At 38.2% G+C, this 24,215-nt stretch overlaps 1 protein-coding gene across 14 annotated transcripts in view; it reads right to left on the reverse strand.

Annotated features, from left to right (window-relative positions):
• Nucleotides 1-18,401, reverse strand: part of rbfox1 (RNA binding fox-1 homolog 1) — a 445,956-nt gene extending 427,555 nt beyond the window's left edge. For 10 of the 14 annotated variants that reach the window (XM_073939806.1, XM_073939875.1, XM_073939865.1 and 7 more), the window contains exon 1: nt 18,120-18,401. Coding sequence is in view for 4 of the 14 variants with exons in the window: in XM_073939678.1 (XP_073795779.1) it covers nt 18,289-18,333 (45 nt within the window). In the remaining 10 variants the exon portion in view is untranslated. The remainder of the gene's footprint in view (nt 1-18,119) is intronic. The other 4 variants (XM_073939678.1, XM_073939683.1, XM_073939725.1 and 1 more) reach the window with 1 other exon arrangement.
• Between the last annotated feature and the right edge of the window lie 5,814 nt (nt 18,402-24,215).

Below are 24,215 nucleotides of genomic sequence, written 5' to 3' on the forward strand. Positions count from 1 at the left end.
GATTCTGATTCAGAATATACAGGCTGATATGAACATACATTTTTCAAATTTGTCTACATGATTGCATATATGCAAACCCTGTTTTATGTTTGCTAATGTGCAATAATGCAGTAAAAGATTTTATAAAAGTTTAAAAACTTGTTATCTGAATGTTATTTACGAACTATTCATTTATATGGCCAACTTTCTTTTATATAAATAAACGCCATTGCCTGTAAGAAAAAAAAACTACAGTCACTGACTATTAATTAAAAAACAATAAAAATGTGCAATATTAAATAAAATGTTCTTGTTGTTGTTTCTCGATACAGTATGACTTTGTATGAATTTTTAACAGAAAGGCCAACTAGAAGTGTCACAGGCTACTTCATCTGTGAATGTAAGTGCAGTGTTTCTTTGTTGTTTTAATAAAAAGAAGCATTTGAGCTTTCTCACACATACGTTTGTTTCTCTTGCAAGTCTGGTGTCCTCTTTTTTTTTTAATGGCAAAAAACTCCCACACCGTTGACATCTTCTCTACTCTCTAGTCAACCATTAGCTCTTGTAAGGCACATGTCTGCTTTGTTTTACATCACAGATGTGACAATAAAAACCATGTGATGTTGTTCATCCAGTGGAATTAATGCATAATTTATTAGCTTTAAGATATCAACCTATTTTATATTAGCTTAAAGGGGTGGTTCGTTCCGCTGTGGTGACCCCTAATTAATACTGTAAATGGACTGAGCCGAAAAGAAAATGAATGAATATTCACTAAAAGATATGAACCTATATTTGTTAATATTAATGTTATTTTTTAAGCTTTAGCTTTTATTGGCTGATATTGATAAGGGTCCCAATAGTGTTCATCACTATTGTATATTTAAGTTAAAATATTAGGTAATATTAAAATGGGTAGAATTAGAAAATGCAGAATATGTGCTTTGTAAGTACTAATAAACAGAAAATATTGTAATAATAACGCTAACAAGCATCTAATTAATAGTGATAATTGGTCTCTAAACGAAAGTGTTAGGATGAAAGATGATTAATTGCATGCGTTTAAGGCCTGTGAGTATTTCAAGTCAGTTAGCTAATTATAAAAATTATAAGTATTTATTTATATACAGTAATAAAAAATATCCAGTGTTATTTTACATTTGTTATTCAATTTTTGTGCCAGATTACTGTAAGACCCAAACCCGAAATCCACAAAGCAATGTTTATTTCATTTGTATCTTTGCTACGTTGTATTTATCCATGCTTGTATTTTGCTTATAATGTGTTAAACATTACACAACCATCTCAATCAATTTAAAATTGGGAATTCCTTCCAAATAGAGCTATTCAAGTCATCTGGTGGAATTGCATTCATATACCAGAAAAACTAAATATCGCAATGTCAGTTTTTTTTTGTTTTGTTTTTTTTCTAATATCGTGCAGCCCTAAGCTTCATACGAGCGTTTGTGGCTTATTGTGCTTCTGATCACGTTTGGTCTACTCTGCCATAAGTGTGCTGAATTACTTAACGAAACAATGAAATAAGTCACCAGAACAGAGAAGCGTAAATTATTCATTAATGCTTGGAATTTTTAACATTTAAACTGCTGCAAACTAGATTTAAAAAGCATAGCCACGGAATTTCAGGCAAACACTGACACATCATGTGGAGGCTAATTTGGATTATAATTATCCGGAAAAAAGTGTGCTCCACAAATTGGCAATGTTATTTCAAAAAGTCCTTGGAAGTGAAACAAATGAAATAGTGGAAGAGAATGAGGCGCGGATGAAATAAGCCAAGTCACTGATGCGGTGTTGAGGGAAGCTTTTATTCTCCACAAATCTCGAGATTTCATTGTTTCTCATGTTCCAAGAATTTCAAGGATTTTTTTTTTCAGTCTATGAAGGTGATTTGACTTTCACAGTTAAATGCCACGTTAATGAACATGACTATGAAAGCCTGGGAGAATTGTGTTGATATTTAAAATGAGTGGATTGGAAAAAAAGCAGCCTTTGAAAACAAGAACGGTGATTTGCAGCAGTGCATCTGCCTTATGATCACTATAAATTCTATTTTGAAAAATCTAAGAAAGAAGGTTTTGTCTGGTTCTTTGTTTGTCAGTTGGCTCAGATACACATTGATGTGGCGCTCCAGAACGTCTGTTTCAATTTGATTGCAAGGAAGTGAAAATGATTCATTATTTTAATGAATCACACATATGGTAATACCAAAGCATACATTTGCATTACAGAACAAAAAAAAAAACATATGAATGGAATAAATTGATTAGTCTTAGTAAAATCATACACTACCTGACAAAAGTCTTGTTGCGTGTCCAAGTTTTAGAAACAACAAATAATAAGTTGACTTCTAGTCGATCATTTGGTATCAGAAGTTTGATTGCGCTTATTTTAGCTAAATAAAATATGATCATGCCTTGATTTTTTATTATTTAATTAGGACAGTAAAGTCTGACTTTGCTTTGACAAAAGTCTTGTCACTTAACAGAAATAATGTACAGTATAGAATATAAAGTCATGCTGCAGTGGAAAAATAATTAATATTGTGTATGACTATTATGAGATTGGATGACTGCATTCATTCATCTCTGCAATGACTAAAATAACTTATTAATAAAGTCATCTTTAATGGCAAAGAAAGCATTCCTGCAGAATTTATCAGAGTTAATCAAGATTCTCTGAATTCACCTTCAATGCCATCTACTTCATCTTATGCTCAATAATGTTCATTTCTGGGGACTGGGCTGGCCACCCAGGAGCACCTTCTTTTTTTTTTCTTTCTTTTTTTTTTTTTTTTGCTTTTAGGAACTTAAATGTGGAGGCTGAAGTATGATAAGAAGTGCCATCCTGATGAACAATTTGCCCTCTCCTGTGGTTTGTAATGTAATAGGCAGCACAAATGTTTTGATACATCAGGCTGTTTATGTTGCCATTTACTCTGCAAATCTCTCACACACCCCTATACTGAATGTAACCCCAAACCATGATTTTTTCTTCACCAAACTTGACTGATTTCTTGGGTCCATGTGGGCGCCAACAGGACTTCTGCAGTATTTGTGATGATTTTAATGCAGTTCTACAGATGATTCATCAGAAAAATCTATCTTCTGCCACTTTCTCCAATGGTCAACTAGAAGTCAAATTATCATTTGTTGCTCTTATAACTGGGATTGACAACAATACTTTTGTGAGGGTGTGTAGATGAAAAAAAACAGCTATGGAAAAAAAATAAGAAACCGCTTCAAAATTCACTGTTTCTTTGGATTTATTATATGAGCTGAAGTAAAATGCTTGATGAATGAATGAATAAATGTTTTTTTTTTCTTTTTATAAAAGGTCTTATAAAATCTCTTCTAAATTTCTATTAAAATATTTTAAATAAAATGGAACATTTTGTGATGTTCTATAAACAAATTTCCAGAGAAGCACGATCCGTTTGGCGAGGCTAATTCATTATTGACAATCATTTTATTATCCAATCAGCCTAAAACCAATCCCTTAAATATAGTTAAGCATGTCCTACCTCTGTTTCTCTCAACTTCAGCATCCCTTCCACCCCACCACCCTCAACTCCACACTTTTAAAAACCCAATACCTACATAAATCGGATTGGAGGAGCGTTCTTCTGGAGCTGGGCTAGACACTGTGATCAGGCCCCTATCACTCTCTCTATCTTGATAAGGGGAACAACACAATTTAGGGTATTTTTTAAAGCTCAGAGCCCTCTCCCCAGACAGCACACTAAATACACATATTCTATTCACTCAAATATCTGTGAGTGTGAACGTGTGAAATTCCAGAAAAAGACAGCTGGTCAAAATAACACGTTTGTATTTGTTTTGACTGAAGGTGTGGTAGTTGTACATTAATAGGATTATTACTATTTTTTGCCTCACTATATTTACTTTTGTGTATAGAACGATAGATAGATGATAGATAGATAGATAGATAGATAGATAGATAGATAGATAGATAGATAGATAGATAGATAGATAGATAGATAGATAGATAGATAGATAGATAGATAGATAGATAGATAGATAGATAGATAGATAGATAGATAGGAAAAGCTAAAACTAAAAAAGGTTAAACTGCTGTTGTGCTTGGTGAAAGTTGTGCTTGTCCTTCACGAGTGCGTCCTGAGCTTCATGCGCTCCTAAGCCAGGCAGACGTCTGCAGACAGCGAACACTGTTAACAATGTGGGGAGCTGTTCTTGGCACTGCGCAGCCATGACACTTTGCCCACGCACTCTCTCGCACACATGCTGTCCGCTCATTCCGCACCGGTGGGGGAGGATAACTCTGGTTTGAATGTCAAAGAGTCAATGTATACAAACAAGTCTGGAAAATTGATGATGCCGGTGTATGCATGTGGTCTGTAAAGACTATTAATATTCCCTGTGCATATTCCATATGTTTCTCCAACGGGAGTCTGCTGGACTTTGAAGGTGGTGAGAGGAGGGGAGGAGAAACCGCTGTCTGTAAACTCTGGCTCTAGATGACATTATTAATCTCAATTTAGAAAGTCTGCGAATGGGCATCGAGCTGCGACAAGAGGAAGCGTTACAGTAGCAGAGCTCCTCCCGACGGGGTGTTTCCAGATTAGAGTACATATAGCCCGTGCGTCCCTTGCGACCCATCAGTCCATCGACGGTGACCTTTCATACAGATAGCCAAAAGTTAGCTGTCAGCTTCTTGCCATTACACCCCAAAATCATCCTGGAGCAAAAAATTGATTTTTGTTTTGCAGCGGCCAGGCAGTTTATGGAGGGCAATTAAGAGCTGTTTTCTTCCCCTGGAAGTGGGCTCCCAATGCCGGGGCCAACGGTCTGCCAAAATGGCTGTAAGAGGATGTCTAGCAGCTGCGATGTTTGCTAAATCGAAGCAAGGCCGATAGTCGGCAGATCTTTAAGGACTAGAAAGTCTTTTTCAGTAATAATAAGGCATGCAATGACAGCTGCCATCGTTCCACTTATTGAGTAAGTGCGAGCCTAGTCACATAGGAGAGCAGCCCACCATGATGGGAAAGATGTCACCGAGTAAGGAAGATGCAATTAAAGGCTCACCTGAGAGAAAATGAGTGCCGATGTCTCGGCGGGCTGTTATGAAGCCCCATGTGCTGCATATTAGAGATAAAAAGGTTCATCAGAAATTCTTTCTGAAAAAGGCAGGAACGGTCGCCGCGAGGATTAGAAATCCCTTGTTATGATATTCATTAACATAATAAAATAAACAAATGAAATCTGTGGGGCATTAAAATTATAACCCACATCAATGGCTTTTCTGAGCAGTTTCTCCCCCTCGCAGAGAAGATCGTGCAGAATTAAACGACACCACAAATGAATAAAATACAGCCACGTTGATGAGGATTCAAGATGGATGTCAACTGAGAGGTCTAGCTTTGTGCTCCACATGCATCTCAGGGCTTCACACTTACATTTCTTTTTTTAGGAAAACTAAATGGATAGTTCAACCACACCCAAATATTCTGTCATCATTTAGTCTCGCTTTGTTCCAAACATTTTTAAAAAGAAACAAAGACAATCTGAAGAAAGCTGGAAACCTGTATTCATTGACTTTAATACTATTTATTTTTTTCTACTATGAAAGTAAGTAGTTACAGGTTTTCAATTTTCTTTAGTGTTCGACACAATAAAGAAACTTATAAAGATTTGGAAACACTTGAGGGTAAGTAAATAATGAGCCGAATTTCATTTATGGGTGAACTATCCCTTAAGAATAATTTAGAAGCACAATCACAAATTGTTCTGGCCAAAATTCAATACAATGTTTGCCATTTTCCAAATTAATTTCTGCTGTCTGTTGTAGTTATTCTTTCTTCTGAAGTGCCCTATTATTTCTACTATGAGAAATACACAGACAGAATTGATTAATCCAGTCACAAAACCATAACATGGAATGTCAGAATATTGGCAAACCTAGGATAAATTAATCAAAAGGAGTGTGCATCTAATCAAACAGCAATATGGATCATTGCCTTTGAATTCTTAACTGCAAGAGATTATTTACAAACAAATTATAATAATTTATATACTATTGTTAGTGACTTCCAAAATTTCAATTTAATTGGGATTTTTTTTTTTCCGAGCAGTTACTCCTCCTCGCAGAGAAGACTAAAATGATGCCACAAATGAAGCTAAAATACAGCCACGTTTATGATGATTCAAGATGGATGTCAACTGAGAGGTCTAGCTTTGTGTTCCACATGCATCTCAGGGCTTCACACTTTTTAGGAGCGATAAAGGGGTAGTTCACCCAAAACAGAATATTCTGTCATCATTTACTCTCCCTTTGTTCCAAACATGTTTGTCTTTCTCTCTTCTGTTGAACACAAACAAAGATAATTTGAAGAAAGCTGGAATCCTGTATCTATTGACTTTCATAGTACTTCAGTTTTCCTACTATGGAAGTCAATAGTTACAAGTCAATTTTTTTTTCAAAATATCTTCTTTAGTGTTTAAAACAATAAAGAAACTATGAAAGATTCAGAATCACTTGAGGATGAGTAAATAATGAGCCAAACTTCATTTATGGGTGAACCATCCCTTAAGTATAATTTAGAAGCCACGTTGATGATGATGCAAGATGGATGTCAACTCTGATCGAGCTTTGTGCTCCACATGCATCTCAGGGCTTCACACTTACTTTTCTTTTTAGGAGCACTAAAGGGATAGTTCACCCGAAAATAATATAAGAATATTCTGTCATCATTTACTCTCCCTTTGTTCCAAACATGTTTGTCTTTCTCTCCTCTGCTGAACACAAACAAAGAAAGCTGGAATCATGTAACCATTGACTTTCATAGTAATAAAAATTTCCTACAATGGAAGTAAAAGTTACACTTTCTAGAAAGTGTACACTTTTCTTCAAAATATATTCTTTAGTGTTTGACACAAGAAAAAGAAAAAAAAACTCAAAGATTTGAAATCACTTGAGGATGAGTAAATGACGAGCCAAATTTAATTTATGGGTGAACTATCCCTTAAAATTAACTTGAATATTTACAAATTGTTCTGGCCAAAATTCAATACAATGTTTGCCATTATCAAAATTAATTTCTGTTGTCTAATGTCGTTATTCTTGGTTCATCTCCTTATTTTCTTCTAAAGTGGCTTATTATTTTCACTATGAGGAATACAGAGACAGAATTGAGTAATCCAGTCACAAAAACATAACATCGAATGTCAGAATATTGGCAAACTTTGGAAAATTAACAAAAAGCAGTTAGCAACTAATCAAAGACTATAGAATACAAAAGACATGTCACTCGTATCTTTTTAAATGGGGAAATATGTAACCGTCAATATGGAAAATAAAACCCAGCCTACAAGTACAGGAGCCAATCATCGATCGCCATATGGCGAATAAAACCTGCCTTTTACTACAGGAACCAATCATCAATCAATATAGACTGACGATACTCATGGCGCTCGGACCAGAAGAGGGTTTCTACAGATTTTGTGTGAATGTCCAGAAACTTAACTAAAGAGACAGATGTTGTTTGATTTTATTGATGATTATGTAATGTAATGTAATGTAATGTAATGTAATGTAATGTAATGTGTATTTATATAGCGCATTTATTGTGTATGGCCATACACCCAAAGCGCTTCACAATCATGAGGGGGGGTCTCTCCACACCACCACCAGTGTGCAGCATCCACTTGGATGATGCGACGGCTGCCACAGGACAACGGCGCCAGAGCGCTCACCACACACCAGCTATTGGTGGAGTAGAGGGACAGTGATAGAGCCAATTCGGTAGAGAGGGGATGATTGGGAGGCCATGATGTTAAGGGCCGATAGAGGGACTTTGGCCAGGACACCGGGGTTACACCCCTGCTCTTTCACGAGAAGTGCCTTGGGATTTTTAATGACCACAGAGAGTCAGGACCTCGGTTTAACGTCTCATCCGAAAGACGGCGCCCACTGACAGTGTAGTGTCCCCTTCACTTTTACTGGGGCATTAGGACTCACTTAGACCTCAGGTTGAGCGCCCCCTGCTGGCCTCACTAACACCACTTCCAACAGCAACCTAGTGTTCCCTAGTGGTCTCCCATCCAGGTACTGACCAGGCTCAGCCCTGCTTAGCTTCAGTGAGTAACCGGTCTTGGGCTGCAGGGTGACATGGCTGTGGCATTAGTAATAAGAAACTCAGTAGTAAGCTTGGCAAGTAGTTTTGGAGAATTTGATGTTTCCCCATTTAAACAGAATGCCCAAGCATACTGTCTGAGAGGTGTTTCAGAAATAGCCACTGAGTGAAATGACTTGCCTTAGAGGGACTTTGAGCTAATCACACTGCAATATGGATTACTGCCTTTGAATTCTAAGAGATTATTTACTACAAACAAATTATAATAGTTCATATATTATTGTTAAAGTGACATCCAAAACTTCTATTTAATAGGGCATTTTTATTATATGCTTGTTTAATTTAAGTCTGTGTGTCCAAATATATTTTACAATCACACACAAATGCAACGGAAATGCTCATACCATTGAGACCAGCATCTCTTGATCGGTCACCTTTGCGAATCCCATTTTCATCCATAGATGTCAGGATTATCTTCACTATCTCCCTGACACAGTTTGTTTCTGTTTACACTGCCATGTGGCGTTTTATGTGCTGTTGTATTGTGCATATTGATATTTCACACCAACACAGTCCTCTGAGTTGTCACAGGTTGCATAACATTCATTCTGGCTGATACACTGCCAATTCTGTTTGGCACAGGCTCTCGTCGCCCATGGCAAAATAAACATCAAAACCTCACCAGGCGCGCCAAACCCAAAGAGATCCGGGTATAGCGACCTCCGCGGCTCAACGTGGATGAGGATGAAGCCAAGGAAGCAGATTTAGAATACATCACAAAACCTCTGATGAAAAAGAATCTCATCTCAAAGGGTTTTAGCCGCCGTCCGCACACGAGGACGGGGGTTGGAGGAGCACGTCGTGTTTCAGGCGCAAAAAAAATAAAGTCGAGGAGAGGGGAGAAAATATTGCACAAAAGCATGTTAAAAATAACTCGGAACATGTGACCAGGTGCACTAGAGGAAAACCTGATTCATGTCAAACTGCTGGATAATAATCCACACAGCACAATTTCAACAGATGGGATGATGTCTAGTGGGACCTGAAATGTAAGGCTTCATGGAGAAATGGCTGAGCACATTAGAGTTAATATCCACCTGATATCATCTGTGATCTCCAAGTAGCAGCTGAAAAGCTCCAATGTGACGGATAACGCCAGCATCTGGTTCTCAAAGCGCTTGCAGACATACAGACTAATGTAGCTACCCGTGAGGGTCTTTGATGAGCCAATAGCAACAAGCAACAACAGCTTGAACCCTTCAAGACGCGTCTCTCACTCCAATGTCAATCACAGGCACAAAAATGGCAAGCCGTCCCAGCCTCACCGGTGCTTTTTAAACAGAAAATGTATGTTGTCTTAAGGAATGCCATCTGCATAATACCTCATAATCCTGTGAATCCTGCGAACGTCTGTCTGACAGCAACATAGGCAGAGCCCGCAGGAGAGGTTTAATCAAAGGTCAGGACAGAATCTTAACACCGTTTACCAGCACGGCCCAATCCCTCATTTGGTGCGGCGCCAAATCCCAACTCTGAGGGGAAATGTGATTTCAAATGACTTATTGTACAGTGCATGCTGATGAGAAACTAATGTCATTAAGAGAGTATGCGAAAGCAATTGTTCCGTGCGCTTTTCATGCGGAATAACAGTTTCATCTCTGTTTTGACACAGCAAACAAAGACGCGTCAATGGTTTATGACCATTCCTACCTTTGCACACGGAGGGAAAAGAATGATTTACCTTCCTGGGTGAACTATATATTCAGGCTGTCATAGCAATACTGATGACAGACAGACGAAGTGTTTGTTTTGCACTCTGGAAAATGCGGCTTTACACAGACTCAGTATTACAAAATAAACTGTACTTATTGCTTGCACTAGACGCCCTGTACACAGCCTCCTCTTCGGTTTAACCCCTGAACCGTTTTTCCTCCCATTCGAAATAACTGTTTAACATAAAGATTCGTGTGTTTTAGAGGTTCAACTTAAAAAAGATTGAGGACAACAGACAATTTTCACTTTGAGTGGAATGAAGACGGACAGTACGGGCAAAGCTCAAACATCTGGAAATCCTGAAGAGATAGTGGCACATTTACAAGATTAAACAGACCACATTTAATAACATTTTACTGTGGAAGACTAATGTTTCCTTTCAAGCGCATTAGCATTTTGATAACCGGCTGAAGACTTTTCTTCCATTTGCGATAAGGAGAGAATGCGAGGCCGCGTAGACAGCGTGAAGTAATTGGCGCGCCGCATGTGAAAAGTCAGCATTTAAAAAGGAGAGGGTAGAAATAAGGAAATAATAAAAAACATTTCCAGGTAGATGAGAACTGAGGGAGTGCTGATGCTTGAGTTCAGAGATGGTTCGCTACGGCTCAGGGTGATTTCACAATTTGAGCAGTCCTCCACGTTGAATAAGTCAAGTCTGAACTAATTATGTAAAAAACTGCATGCCTCAGCACTATGCCCAGAGTTAGCCTGACGTATTGCACTATACTTCCATTGAATACAAAGCTCTAGAGCCTCATTCTCGCGTCTAAAATAAGAGGTAGATTAGCCTCAATCCATTATTGTGTTTCCCCCCTCCCCAAAAAAAGCTTTCAGATTGGGTTACAGTGTAAATGGAAAGAAAAAGTAAAACAATGACTCATCTGACCTATGAGTAAGGCCTGGTGTACCACACCACGCTAAAGCCGCTGGCGGATTTAAGACACATGAGCGTGTAGCCCTGCCACAGGGTGTTGGTGACTGGTCTGACAAAACCATGCTGTGCGAAATCACTTTGAATTATCGCTGTTATCATCACCAGCAGGCCCCAGCCTCAGAGCACCTAAGGACAAAATGCCCAGCATTCGGCTATGAGCTCTTGATGTCCATGAAAACTGACATGACTAGTAACCCTTCCTCAAATACAAAAGCCTAAACGAATGCACAGAGCCAATTAAATCATATACAAACAAACACAAATTAAAGGAGATGTTAAGCGCGCCGCTAGTGCCCTTCAGCGGATGTCATGTACACGGAGACTGAAGGTCAATGCGGCGGCGTGTTTTTCTTCACTTTGCTGCTCTCAAGCTATTGACCTGTAAAGCCACGGTTCTAATCTGTACACCACGATACGTCAAACATATTTACAAATATTACTGTGATGAAAGCATTTATCGGTGACTCATTCCAGTGTCTGGCAATTCTCAGTCACCTCAAAGGATCTGAGAGCTTAAAGAAGTCTAAATGGAGCTCTATTTGCTGTCTAATTAAAGACTCTACAGAATCACGTTATGTGAGGTCAAGACATTTTTTCCTGCATTTGAATATGCATATATTCTACTCTATAAACACTGAACAATATTTTAATAGAATATAGTTGACAGTTTGCTATATGTATATTAAACATCCTTTATCTTGACTATGTTCTTTGACAGTAAAAAGCTAGCAATATGTGATGTTTAACCAATCTATTGAAAAGCCTTAAATAATTAAAATGTCTAATTTTGTTATTTTTCGAACATTTTACTTTACTTTCTTTATTGTTCACAAGTGGAAATTCATCTTTGGCTTCACCACACAACCACATGAGCGTTTACATTACACACATCACAGAAAAAACATTCAACACGAATACATTCAACTTCGTCACATATCACATCAAAAAAAAAAAAACGTTTAGCTTGCAACTAGCCTGCAGTGTTATTAGCTTAGAATTTCATTAGCAAATTGGCAGACACTTTTAGCAATTTAATTTAAAGGAATTACATTGAATTTAAGGTATACTTTGTATTAGGTTTTGCTTTTACCAGGAATCAAATACCCACAATCTTGACATTGCTAGCCTGAAGCGTGACTCCAGGCAATCCAAATTTCAATTATTACAAGACTTTTTCTTCTGTTGAACAAAAAGAAGATACTTAGTAGAATGTTAGAAACCAGTAGCCACCTTTATGTGCATTTTTCTTCCGTTGAACACAAAGTGAAGTTTCACAAGCTAATTTCGAGAGGGGCATGTGATGTGATTGATCACAGCTGGTCTGTAATCATTAGTAAGCCAATCGGATCATTCCAAACTCACTACAAATAGCCCGACTAGCATTATTCCCTCATCTTTGTTTTTTTAAGAATCATCTCCACCTTTCCTCCTTTACCAGGAGAAGCTCACGGAAACTACCTGATCTTGTGCCCCCTCACATGCTACTTGACCAGGAGGGAGCCCTGGCCTCAATTATCTCTGAGCTCAGGGTTCTCTCCCGGGACAGCATGCCAAACTTGTTAATATTAACAAGCAATATCTACGTGTGAACTCTTGAAAGAAGATATTTTGAAGAATGATGGTTGATGTCACCCATTAACTTCCATTGTAGGAAAAAACATATACTATGGAAGTTAATGTGTTCTAGCAACTATCAAATATTGATAGTTGATTTACTATCAAATGCATTTTGTGTTCAACAAAAGATGAAAACCTAAATACCCCAATATATCTAGGAACCAATATCTAAGACGAGCAACTGACTTCCCATTTTAATATGTTATTCTGATAGTTTAGTATATAAATAATAATTAGCCTGGCAGTCTAATATATACACTCATGACATCCACTATTTATTTGTACTATTAGCAACCAGTGTTGCAAAAGGACAACCAGAGAGGCTGTCTGAATTATCTAGAAGAAGATATTGCATTAATGTGATATATTTTAAACAGGTATTACTGTACAAATGGTCCAACGAGGATAGCTTTCTTCAGGGGAGATCTAATCTAGCACAACATCAGGCAAACTCCACTTTTGTGTAACTAAATCACTGTTTTGTTTGGTTATCTATGATTTCATTTAACACTGATTAAAACAAGCACCTCTGATAGGTGTCCCCACATCTCCATCCCTTTATCCTCTCTTAATGGTTTGGTAATATAAAGACGTAGAATTGCTCTGCCCACCGTGAACATAATTTCAATTACATTAAAAATGTCAACACAAATAACTGTGCTAGCATGAGATCTACAACCGAGATACTATTTGCTTGGGGTGCTGTCTTAAGCGGATGATGCAGGTGCTAAACGCTAATGGTTTTGAATGCTACAATCCACAGCCAATTAAGATTTGCAAATGCATGTTTATCAATGCAAACAGAGTCGGGATTAAAAACAGATTATCCTGAAATCCATTGCCATGAGGGCCAACATACACCATTACATTCCAATAAACTGCTTTCTACACCGGGCCAATCAGCATCTCCCTCCCTGAGGCTATTAACCAGCTACTCTGCCAGTCTTCTTCATTCATGGACCATCTACAAGCAGCAGTATCGATTGCACTGGAAACCCTTAATAACCCAGGACAACAAACAACCACCATGGATACTTTCTTCTTGAAACTGCAGTTACAGTTCGCCCTCTGGGATTACACAATAAATCACTTGCTTATCGCCCAGCACTAGGCTTCTTGGTTGGTACATCACATTAATGAGATTCATCACATGTCGGTGCTTTTAAATCTCAATCACACACTGCTAAAAAGACACATTCGATAAACAATTTTGAGACTGTGTTCTGAAAAAGACTACATTAAAAAAAACAACAGATTATCAGAGAAGGTTAATGGAAAACTCCAATAAGTGCCCAAAAGTTAATCAGCTAGGTTTTAGAATTTATAATTCAGTTTAGCTGATCTCCAGGTATGGCAGGTGCACTATTAAGTTAGCTTAGCATAAATCATTAACTTGTTAGCATTTCGCTCAAAAAAAAAAAAAAAAGTGTTTGATAATTGTCCTATTTTAAGAAAAGTGGCTAAGTTGAAATGGCTAGGAACTATACTCTCATACAGATCAAGTAATCAAGAACTTTGTTGCCAAATAATGGCTGAAGTACTGCAGGTGCAAATATATTATGCAGCACCCAAAAAAGTCAGTTTTGAACAAAATGCTAATGGTCCAATTGGATTTATTGATTTATGCTTAGCTTAGCTAAGCTAACAAAAAGGTGCTCCCACAGATGCAGAGATCAGATAAATGGATTAGAAATGGTAAAACTCAACTGTTTAACTGTAGGGGACCAAAAAAGTGAAGAGTTCCTTTAAGCAATACTGTACAAAAGTCCATGACAACTAGTACTGTGCGATTTGGGGTAAATATCCAATTGCAATTTTTTTGACAGTATTTGCGATTTAATTGGTGATTTAATTTTGTAGTCAAGCTTCAGCTTGACAATCTATAAGTCATGGCAACAATTCTGCAACAGCTCTTTGACTTGTTTTTGTTCGGTGTCTGTAGATTTGAAGCCAAAAATATTCCCATATTACCAATGCTGTTTTTCTTTGATATTAATTTGTCTATTAGTGCTTCTGAAGCAGCAGACAACATCATCTCACTTGTCAGCCCTTTTCTGGTTTGGTTGTGTAATTCTGATTGGGCAGAATGAAAATGTGCTCACTCAATTGGTTAGTAAGACTGTCACACACAGACGACAGTCACGAGTTTGCTCTCAATATAAAATATATATACATATATATTATATATTGCAGCCTCTTGCAGTTAACTAATCCACATTTCAACTAAAGCAACATTTCAAATTGCAATTGCGATTCGATTTCGATTAATCACACAAATTGTTTATGCACATAATGTTTATGCAAATCGTATCTCCCATGTTCTTTATGGAAACTAATTGAGAAAAAAAATAAAAATGTAACAAAATTAAACAGCCAGTTAATCATTTTGTCATGTGATCTTCCTCCTTTGCAATATTTTGTTTCATGACTTTTCTCAACATAAAATGTTATTGTTTTATAATAATCTCCCATACTTCTCTATGGCCTATATAAATTTAGGACTGTGAAACAGCCTACAAACTCAAATGACCTAAAATAACAAATACAGTTGAAGTCAGGATCATTAGCCCCCCTTTGAATTTCTTTTGCTTTTTTATGTATTTTCCAAATGATGTTTAACAGAGCAAGGAAATGTTCACATTGTGTCTGATAATATTTTTTCTTCTGGAAAAAGTCTTATTTGTTTTATTTCGGTTAGAATAAAATCAGTTTTTAATTAAATAAAATCTTTCATAACAAACTACAGAACAAACCATCGTTGTATAATGACTTTTTTCCCTAACCTGCCTAGTTAACCTAATTAAGCCTTTGAATGTCACTTTAAACTATATAGAAGTGTCTTGAAAAATATCTATATTATTTACTGTCATCATGGCAAATATAACATAAATCAGTTATTAGAGATGAGTTATTAAAACTATTATGTTTAGAAATGTGTTGAAGAAATGTTGTCTCTGTCAAACAGAAATTAGGGTAAAAATAAACAGCGGGGCTAATAATTAATAATTCTGACTTCAACTGTATGTATCTATATATTTGTGTGTGTGTATATATATATATATATATATATATATATATATATATATATATATATATATATATATATATATATATATATATATATATATATATAATTATATATATATATATAATTATTATATATATTCATATATATATAAATGTATTCATAACTCAATAAACAAAGCATTTGACATCTCAGGTATTGCTCAAGCTGCCCTGAGAGCTTTTTTAACAGATGAACCAATACTGCATTGTGATATCACAGCCTGGTGAAAATAATAAGAAAAGGGAAAATTGGATTCAGAATATTTAAGAAACTTGCCATCTGCAGTGCCAAGTCAGATTGGAAGCTTTAGAAATAAGCCAAAATCATAGACCTTCATACAGCAGTTATGAGCTCAGCTTCATCGAGGTTTCAATTCTCTCTGCCCCAAAAGAGCCAAATGTCCTTATTGGCCAGTTATGGATTTGACTGACAGCATTTAATCATGGCTTATAATTTGCACAGCTCTGTAATGTCCTTCCTCTGAGTATGCTCTTGCTTGAAAACCATCTGACATTACAAGTCGAAGTAGACTATATTTGAATGAAATGGATCTTGAAATTTGAGCTCGTCTTGCTGGTATGTCCGTTTTATTCAGTGACCAATTTCCTTCACCAGACTGTCAAAATGGTTCTTTCTATATACACTCGGCATACGGTTAGTATTTTATAGCATATAAACCTAAAATATTAATTTAAAATTGAAAAACCCGCAAAACAAATGCTGCCAATCAACACTTTTTTCTCTGTTCAAAAGAAAGAAAAACACACACACACACACACACACACACACACACACACACACACACACACACACACTGAGTGTGTTCAGATTTTCACTGGAAAGCATTTAAAAGTTCATCTATTAGTGCCAAATTCATTTGGTGTGGAAAATAACACCATAAATCATCTGAGGCATGGAGAAACCATACAGAGCGTTTTGACATATTGTTGTGCCATGGATCCTGGCACATTTTCTTACATTTGTTGGCACTGTGTCATAGCCATAGTGATTCAGTCTCCATTTGTTGTTAAAAAAAAAAACATCGGCATTGTGTAGAACCATCTACGGGCTCAGCTGTTGTTTTTTTTTTTTTTTTGCATAATATTCCTCTGTGGGAAACCACAATTTTAACCATTGACTCCAGAATGAAAATTGGTCTTTTGCCATATACTAAGCAGGGTGCAGGGAGCACTCCTTTATTGCAGCTGGCCATTAAGCATTATAATTACGAGTCAAAATTGTAGGTTCTTGTGTTCTTGTGCCTATATGGCTAACAAAACGAAAATAGCAGATTCTTAATTACCTTATTACACTATTAGTGTTAGTTAAACACAAAATGCCCCCTCTGTCACAACGAGCAATTGAGTCATTTTAAACATCTAAGCATTGTCCAAATAATACGTCAGTCAAACAAATGCAGGACTTAAATACAGATCAAGAGCTGCATCCTCTGTCACTGTAGGATAACAAACTGAAGCAGTGTCTGCACGGTTTGAAATGAGACCATACATTGATGACAGTGGAATTAGTCTCTCAAGTGAAGTATCACAAGTGTCTCTGCCGTTAACCTGGTAAAGGTTAAGACCTCTTCTCCAGGCTGCTTCAAATAAACCACAGCCTGATTAAACTGGAAGTTACAATCGCTCTCTCATAAAACAGACCCCAGGGTCTGTCCACAAATACCTGTGTAAATCACACTCGCCATCATAACTCAACTGAAACAACTGTAATGATAAATAGAGGAAATGCTGTCATATATTCAGACATACTATAAGAAAAAACATATATTACATTAGAAAATAATGGCAACTACACAAATCTACTATACTAGATAAAAAAAAAATATATATATATATATATATATATATATATATATATATATATATATATATATATATATGAATATGACATATGAGAATCCATATGCAAAGTTAAGTACTCAAATTAGCCAGTTTGTGACTAAGCTACTTCTCCCACGTCCACAAAAGACTACTCTATTCCCACAGCATAAGGCAGCGAGAAAGCAGTCATCAGTCCGTCTCCGAGTGACAACCTGAAAGGTGTTATTGTTTTTGTCATCTTCTCTGTAACCCCTATTTCACATTTCAGCGTCAGGTAGGTTTGCAACGCACAGTCTTGTTCCCAGCAATCTGACTCCCACTGTCAAGCACAGATGCATTTATTGATCTCAGTGTGAGAAGATGCGAAATAACCTGAACTTTCCAGCCGCAGGTGAAGCAGCAAAGTCCAAGGAAATAGCGTTCAGAACTAACGCTGTAGCATTTAAATGCCATCGATCTCGAGCCTGTTTAATCAAGCAGGTAAATCGGTGCTAGCGCAACTTTGTGATCGTTAAGATTTGCTCGCAAAGTGGCACCAGTGCACTGGCATCGACCATTACAGTGTGTGTGAGAGAGAGGGAGAGAGAGCATGAGATATGGACCATTCCTTAACTCGGGAGATCTCGGAGCATGCCTGTATACCCAAACACATGCCATGCAGAAAGCACCTGTCTCTCTCAAGTCCCTGGGAAATAGTCTCTCAACGCCACAAAACCTCAGGCGTGCATCAAGATGCAAGAATACAAGCCAAGCTTTTGAGATGTCACCACTAACCTTTGATGTTGCAATAAGGCTCAAGCGAGAGTCGAAAGAGAAGAAAAAACAACGTGTCGGCTGAAGGTTTAACGGCGGCGCACTGAAAACATCCCACGATTTCGCGTTCAAATTCCTCCTCTAACCAACGCGCTCATTTTCCTTTCTCCCCACCGCTCATGTGTCTTACCTGAAGGGCATCTCCCACGACTGCAATTAGCTGCCAAGATTTCATTGTGGTCGGGCAGCGAAAACGCAAAGGAAAAGTGCCTCCTGTTTTCTCAGTGGAGGTAAACCGATTGCGCGCGGAGAGAGGCGGCACGGGCAACGGAGAGCGCGCGAGTGGTAGTCAGTGGACCGTATCCACGTGGTGCCATGTAAATGACTGCATCTGTCACTCCACGCGCCTGTGCCACAGTCATCCTTGTGTGATCCTTCTCAAGTTCACAGCATCGAGCCTGACTTTGGCTCAGGGCTTTAGTGTAAACAACTCGAAAGTGATGCACAGAATCCTTCAGCTTTTCTGCACCACAAGTCCTTCTAGTTAAGAGCTGAGCTATATGCATGCAGTCGCAAAGTTGTATTCTGGAAGCCACAGCCTGACTGTGCCGTGTTTATTTTACGAGCTGGATGTGTTCGTGCGTTCTGTTTTATCTTAAATAAGATCTTTACTGTATTTGTTGTATGTCGTACACTACGCAGTGTTTCAGCACTGGAGAGCATGCAGGGACTGTTAAACACCGACAGTTTAACCAATTAGAAAAGAGATACAGAGGTGAAATAACTGTCATGCGTGACCATCATCCCCTGATGGCAGCAGAAGCTGAAAAAATATAAATAATAACATTTACATTTTCACTTCTGAAAGAATGAGACCTTTTATATTGCTGTTTGCCACTATTGGTTGGATAATGATGCATCAATTGCAATTAAAATGTTTAGATTAATGCATAACAATATAATATGTGATATGGTGAGATTTTTTGGTAAAATAATGTCAGTGGTAAATGTAAGGCAAGGCAAGTCTATTGATATAGCACATTTAATATGCAGTATGACAAAATTTAAACTATTTTACATAAACATAAATAAAAGAAAAAGTATAAGAAAATAAAAACAGATAATAAAAGTGAGTAAAACAGATTAAAATGTGTTTAATCAGGTTATAAAAAATATAAGAGAAAAGAAAGATATAATAGTGTGTTCTGTCGAATATAGCACAGTGCTCATTCAGTAAAGGCACAGCTAAACAGATGTGTTTTCGATCTTGATTTGAATGTACCTAATGTTGGAGCACATCTAATCATTTTTGAAAGCTGATTCCAGCAGCAGAGGGCGTAATAGCTGAAGGCAGATTACCCATGCTTTGACTGACCTCTAGTTTATATGGTCCTAAGTGATCTGTTTGTATTCAGTGATCATTTCTGTAATGTATTGAGGTCCTGGGCCATTTAGTGATTTACAGACAATTAATAATACTTTCATATAATTTTTAAAATGTAACTGGGAGCCAGTAAAAAGACCTGAGGACAGTTGTGATGTGCTCTGATTTTCTGGTTCTGGTCAGAATCCTGGCTGCAGCGTTCTAGATGAGCTGCAACTGTCTGACTGTCTTTTGGCAAGGCCAGTGAGGAGTTACAGTAATCCAACCTACTGCTGATAAAAGCATGAACAAGTTTGTCACTGGAAACAAAGCATCTAACTATTGCAATTATTTTGATATGATTGTATGCGGATTTAGTTACTGCTTTGACATGACTACTGAAACTCAGATCTGACTCCAGAGTCACACCAAGACTCTTGAACTTGTTTTTTGTTGTTTGACCCTTAGAGCCAAGGAACACATTTACCTTGAGAACCTAATTTCTGTTCCCAAATGCAAGTACTTCAAAGTTCTCTTTGTTTAACTGAAGAACATTTTGGCACATCCAACTGTTCATTTCATCAATGCATTGGCAGAGGATATAACTTGACCATATCAAATACGCCTGTTAACAAACACATATTTTTTATATAAATAAATAGATACAAGAATAAACATATATATAATTTACCCATACCTTAACAGTTCAATGTACACAATAAATTAAATATAAAAACTATTTTTGAAGCATTTTTATCTATTTTTATATCTAAATTTTATAAATAACCAGACAAAATAATGGCTGATGGTCCGAGCAGTTATGTTGATATTACTAATATTACAAAGCAAAGCAATTCCTGTTTACTCATAAACCGGAGGAAAAAACTCAGATGTGGTAGTAGGCTATCCCAGTTTTTACAACTGCCGTCTTGAAAAGCTCATTTATTTGCGCTGTGAAGTATGACACCTTAATCATTCCAAGATGGCTGACATACAAACGGATCTGGACCGGCCAAGTAAGGCAACTACACTTATCTATGGAAGGATCCACTGGAACATTAGTTTTCCAGGTTTGCCATCACTCTATTTTACATTTAAAATATTTATAATCATTTTATTAATATTTATATTTAAACAAGTTTTACACAATAGATATTCATAAATGTATTATAGACTATTAAGCAGGTGTGAGTTGGGGGTGGTTGGAGATAAACTATGCAGAGCTGCGGCCCTCCAGGAATCGAGTTTGAGAGCCATGGTTTGCATGAAGTTTTATTAGTTTGAGACCATTAATGCAAACCATTTAAAACAACCACTTGTTTTTACAACGCAAGAACCAGGACTTAGAAGCACTCTTTTACTCAGAATCAATTTACACACTTCAGGGACAACAGTAGATGTATAAATGACTTTAATCTGTAGCCTACAAATATTGGCATTATAGCAATGTGAGCCGCAACACTCCCCAGTCTCCACTTTATTTGGAGAAAAACAATAAACCCTCTCCTGCATCCATATCTGTGTCATTATCTTCTCAGCCATCTTCTTTATCCTCTTACCAATCTGACAGATATATATTGCCGTCGGAGAGCATGTGTATTGCCGTCGTTAACCCCATTGCATTAAGTAGCCCGCTCTGACTGCGCCCTGCCTTTGATATGAAATGCAATCACAGTAGTCAATCTCACGCCTCTTAGCAGTCGCTGCTGATAAGTTTAGCAGGAGGCCTCTTCCGGACTTTCCCCATACCTTGCATGAGGTCGAGAACTTGAAAGGCATTAGTCGACTGCAAGGTCCTTGGCGACTGTGACATCTGACAACCCTATGACAAGAAAATATCTCCTTTTTTTTCCTCATGAGCAGCAGGAGGCTAGTGTAGATCAGTGTGATAGCAGTCACCGCTGCAAAATCCCGGTGACAGTCTACATAAATTGGGTTAGCAGCAGCCCCCACAGAGCTGCATCAGGCAGGGAGACTAAAGGACTTGTCATAGGTGACCTCTGTGTAACTACATCCCTGCTGCTTTGAAGTGCCGTGAGACATGATGTTTAATATGTATTCCATCCTGCCCTGACATTCCCATTTCTTAGCACCTCGCGATGTTTATTAGGGTGTTTTTATGCATGTGGCCTTTTTATCAGTTCATCATCAGCAGTGTCATCTGAGCATTTCTCCCCCAACTAGAAGTGCCAAAATTATGAACTAACAGCATTGGGATGTTTATTAGCTGACAGCCGTCCTTCAAGCAAAGCGATTCGTGTTTGGGGAGTGTAGCGTTTGAGTTTTCTCAAATCGCTTTTTAGACCTCCAGTGAAATGGCACTTGACTGAAATGAAAAGTAACAGCAGACTTTAATCCTTTTCATCTAGAAGACGCCATAGAGGCCTACTTTTTTATTTATTTTTCTTCTTTTGGTGCCGTTCCTCAAGCCGTGACGCTATTCCCTCATGCATTAAATACCCAACACATTACAAAATAGGCCACCTTGTAGGGCCCTGCGTGTTAACGCACAGCATCCCACTTTAGGTGCAAATGAGAGCAAGGGGACAAGAAGAGGACAGAGGCTAGAGAGATGGACAGTTCTGTACAGAGGATTAGAGATTCCTCCTTGGCAACGTTTATGGTTATTTATGAGCCTCCAACACAATATCAGTAATGGGTTACCGTTCATCCAGGTCTCCCCGGGTGCACCCCTATACGTTTACACAAATTAAAATTGGCAACACGCCATTTGTTTCCACAGTGCCTCTTGCTTCCAACCAGGTTGCTAATGGGATTATTCAGTTCTCGTTTTTATGAGCACAAACAGTGTTGGAATCATCCGTGTGGTGTAGATTTGTTCCCCTGTTTCCGCTTTCTCATCGTGTTTAATTTAATTTCTGACTGATTTGTCCCGTGCTGTGATTGACAGATGCCGCTGCATGGTTATCACAGGCTTAGTATTTCACGGAAGACACGCAGGTGAGTTAGCAGCACATATACTGTAGCGCGTCAAGGACGACTCTTTCGATAAGCTGATAGAATCTGGGCCGTCGGTAGCAGAGGCAGCGGCAGTCTCTATAAATTGCCATTATTGAATATGCTGTTCTTCATGCCCATGTGATAAGAGTGCATTAAACGAGAAGGGTGCACAATGCAGGGGAGAACTGAAAGGAGACATTTCGATTTCATTTTCATCTGTTTAATTTGTTCCTATTACGCCTAACAGCTTTACCTTTGTGCTCGGGCCTCCAAATCGGTTAAGTAATAATTGTAACGTTGACATGTTGAACGATGACAAGGCAAAGCGGTCGAGGAGATCGTTGGTCACGTACAGTATATCCAGGAATACGCTAAGAGGATTTCTCTCTCTCTCCACAGCTCCTGGCGGGGGGCCTGCCTCATCTCTTCATTGTCTGAGCGGCTGTTTAAATCTGCACAAATTATTTATCCGCCATTCCCGTAATTACCTCCTCCCTCTTTAAATAAGAGACACCGCTTGATCGCCAAATTGCCTGATGGTGACAATAACTCGTATTTGTCGGAAAAGTTCAGGGGCTGTGGCTTTCCATTGTGCAATAAAAAAACGAAGTCAATAGAGAGATTAGCGTGCGCCGAGAAACTCAATATATATTCAAATATGAACAGCAATGCAATTCGGAGTTAGCCTTCTAGACTATTATCTTAGGATAATCTCATCAGATTCTGTTTATTGCTTTCATTTATTACTCTGCCATCCTCCACAATTCAGCCAGCGCTGTTTCATCATCTTATTTGCTTAGAACAACTTTGAAGCACTTAACAGTTGCTTTCCCCAGGAGAGGCGGTCAGGGCCTCGACGCCCGGAGCTGCGCCCTACCTCGAAGCCTAATTGAGGGAGATGGTTAATGGAAGTGACTTCTCTGTCTTGCGAGAGAGAAAATTCTATCTCGCCACTAATCCACAACAAACTCTGAAGTTCAAAAGCATGCGACTCACCGGCAGAGCTCCAGAAAGAATTAAGATGGCAATCTACGCTAGATGAATGCTTATCTAATTGAACTGATACTTTATGATTTAAATTAATGAGGCAAGAGGCACCATGACAGAAGCGTGGCGTTGTTGCTTTGTAGCCGCTTCATTCGCAGCCATGTAATTTTGTTAATACGCAGATTGATGATACCAAAATGCAGGAATACCTTTGGGAGCACGCTGTAACGCTTGTCGGTATGATTGAAATGCAAGCAGGGCTTTTCTCCGTGCACTGGGTGGCCTGTCGATGGATACACCGATCGGTGGCTTGTCTTTGTAGTACAAAAGCAGCATGATGAACGCTGCCGGGCATGTTTAGAGCTGCCATCTCGATTTCGTCCGCCATTACACCGCCTTTACCTAAAACACAGATATGTTCTTTAAACCGGAGTTGGGCGAGGGAGCCTCATCCATCATCATGGCAACACGTGCTGCAGCTCTGCTTATACCTTTACAGCCAAATCAATAAAACAATTCCAGCCATCTCCTTCACACTCCCGAGTTTCACAGTGATTATCTTGAGCAGCATTCATATTTCTTCCATTTGTGTATAAAACGCCTTGGGCTTCAGGACAGAATGTTGAACATAATATTGATGGATGCAAGAGTCATTGACCTCTATTCCGCCATGTTGTGGGTGCGGAGGGCTGGTTAGAGTTTGCTAAAGAAATCTCCTGCAGTATGAAGGGAATGGTCTTTGTGTCTGTCTTCAATGCAAGTGAATGAGTGTCTTGAGGTCTCAACAGGCAAAGGCACAGAATACG

Source organism: Danio rerio, chromosome 3, assembly GCF_049306965.1.
Source record: "Danio rerio strain Tuebingen ecotype United States chromosome 3, GRCz12tu, whole genome shotgun sequence".
NCBI classification, from domain to species: Eukaryota; Metazoa; Chordata; class Actinopteri; order Cypriniformes; family Danionidae; genus Danio; species Danio rerio.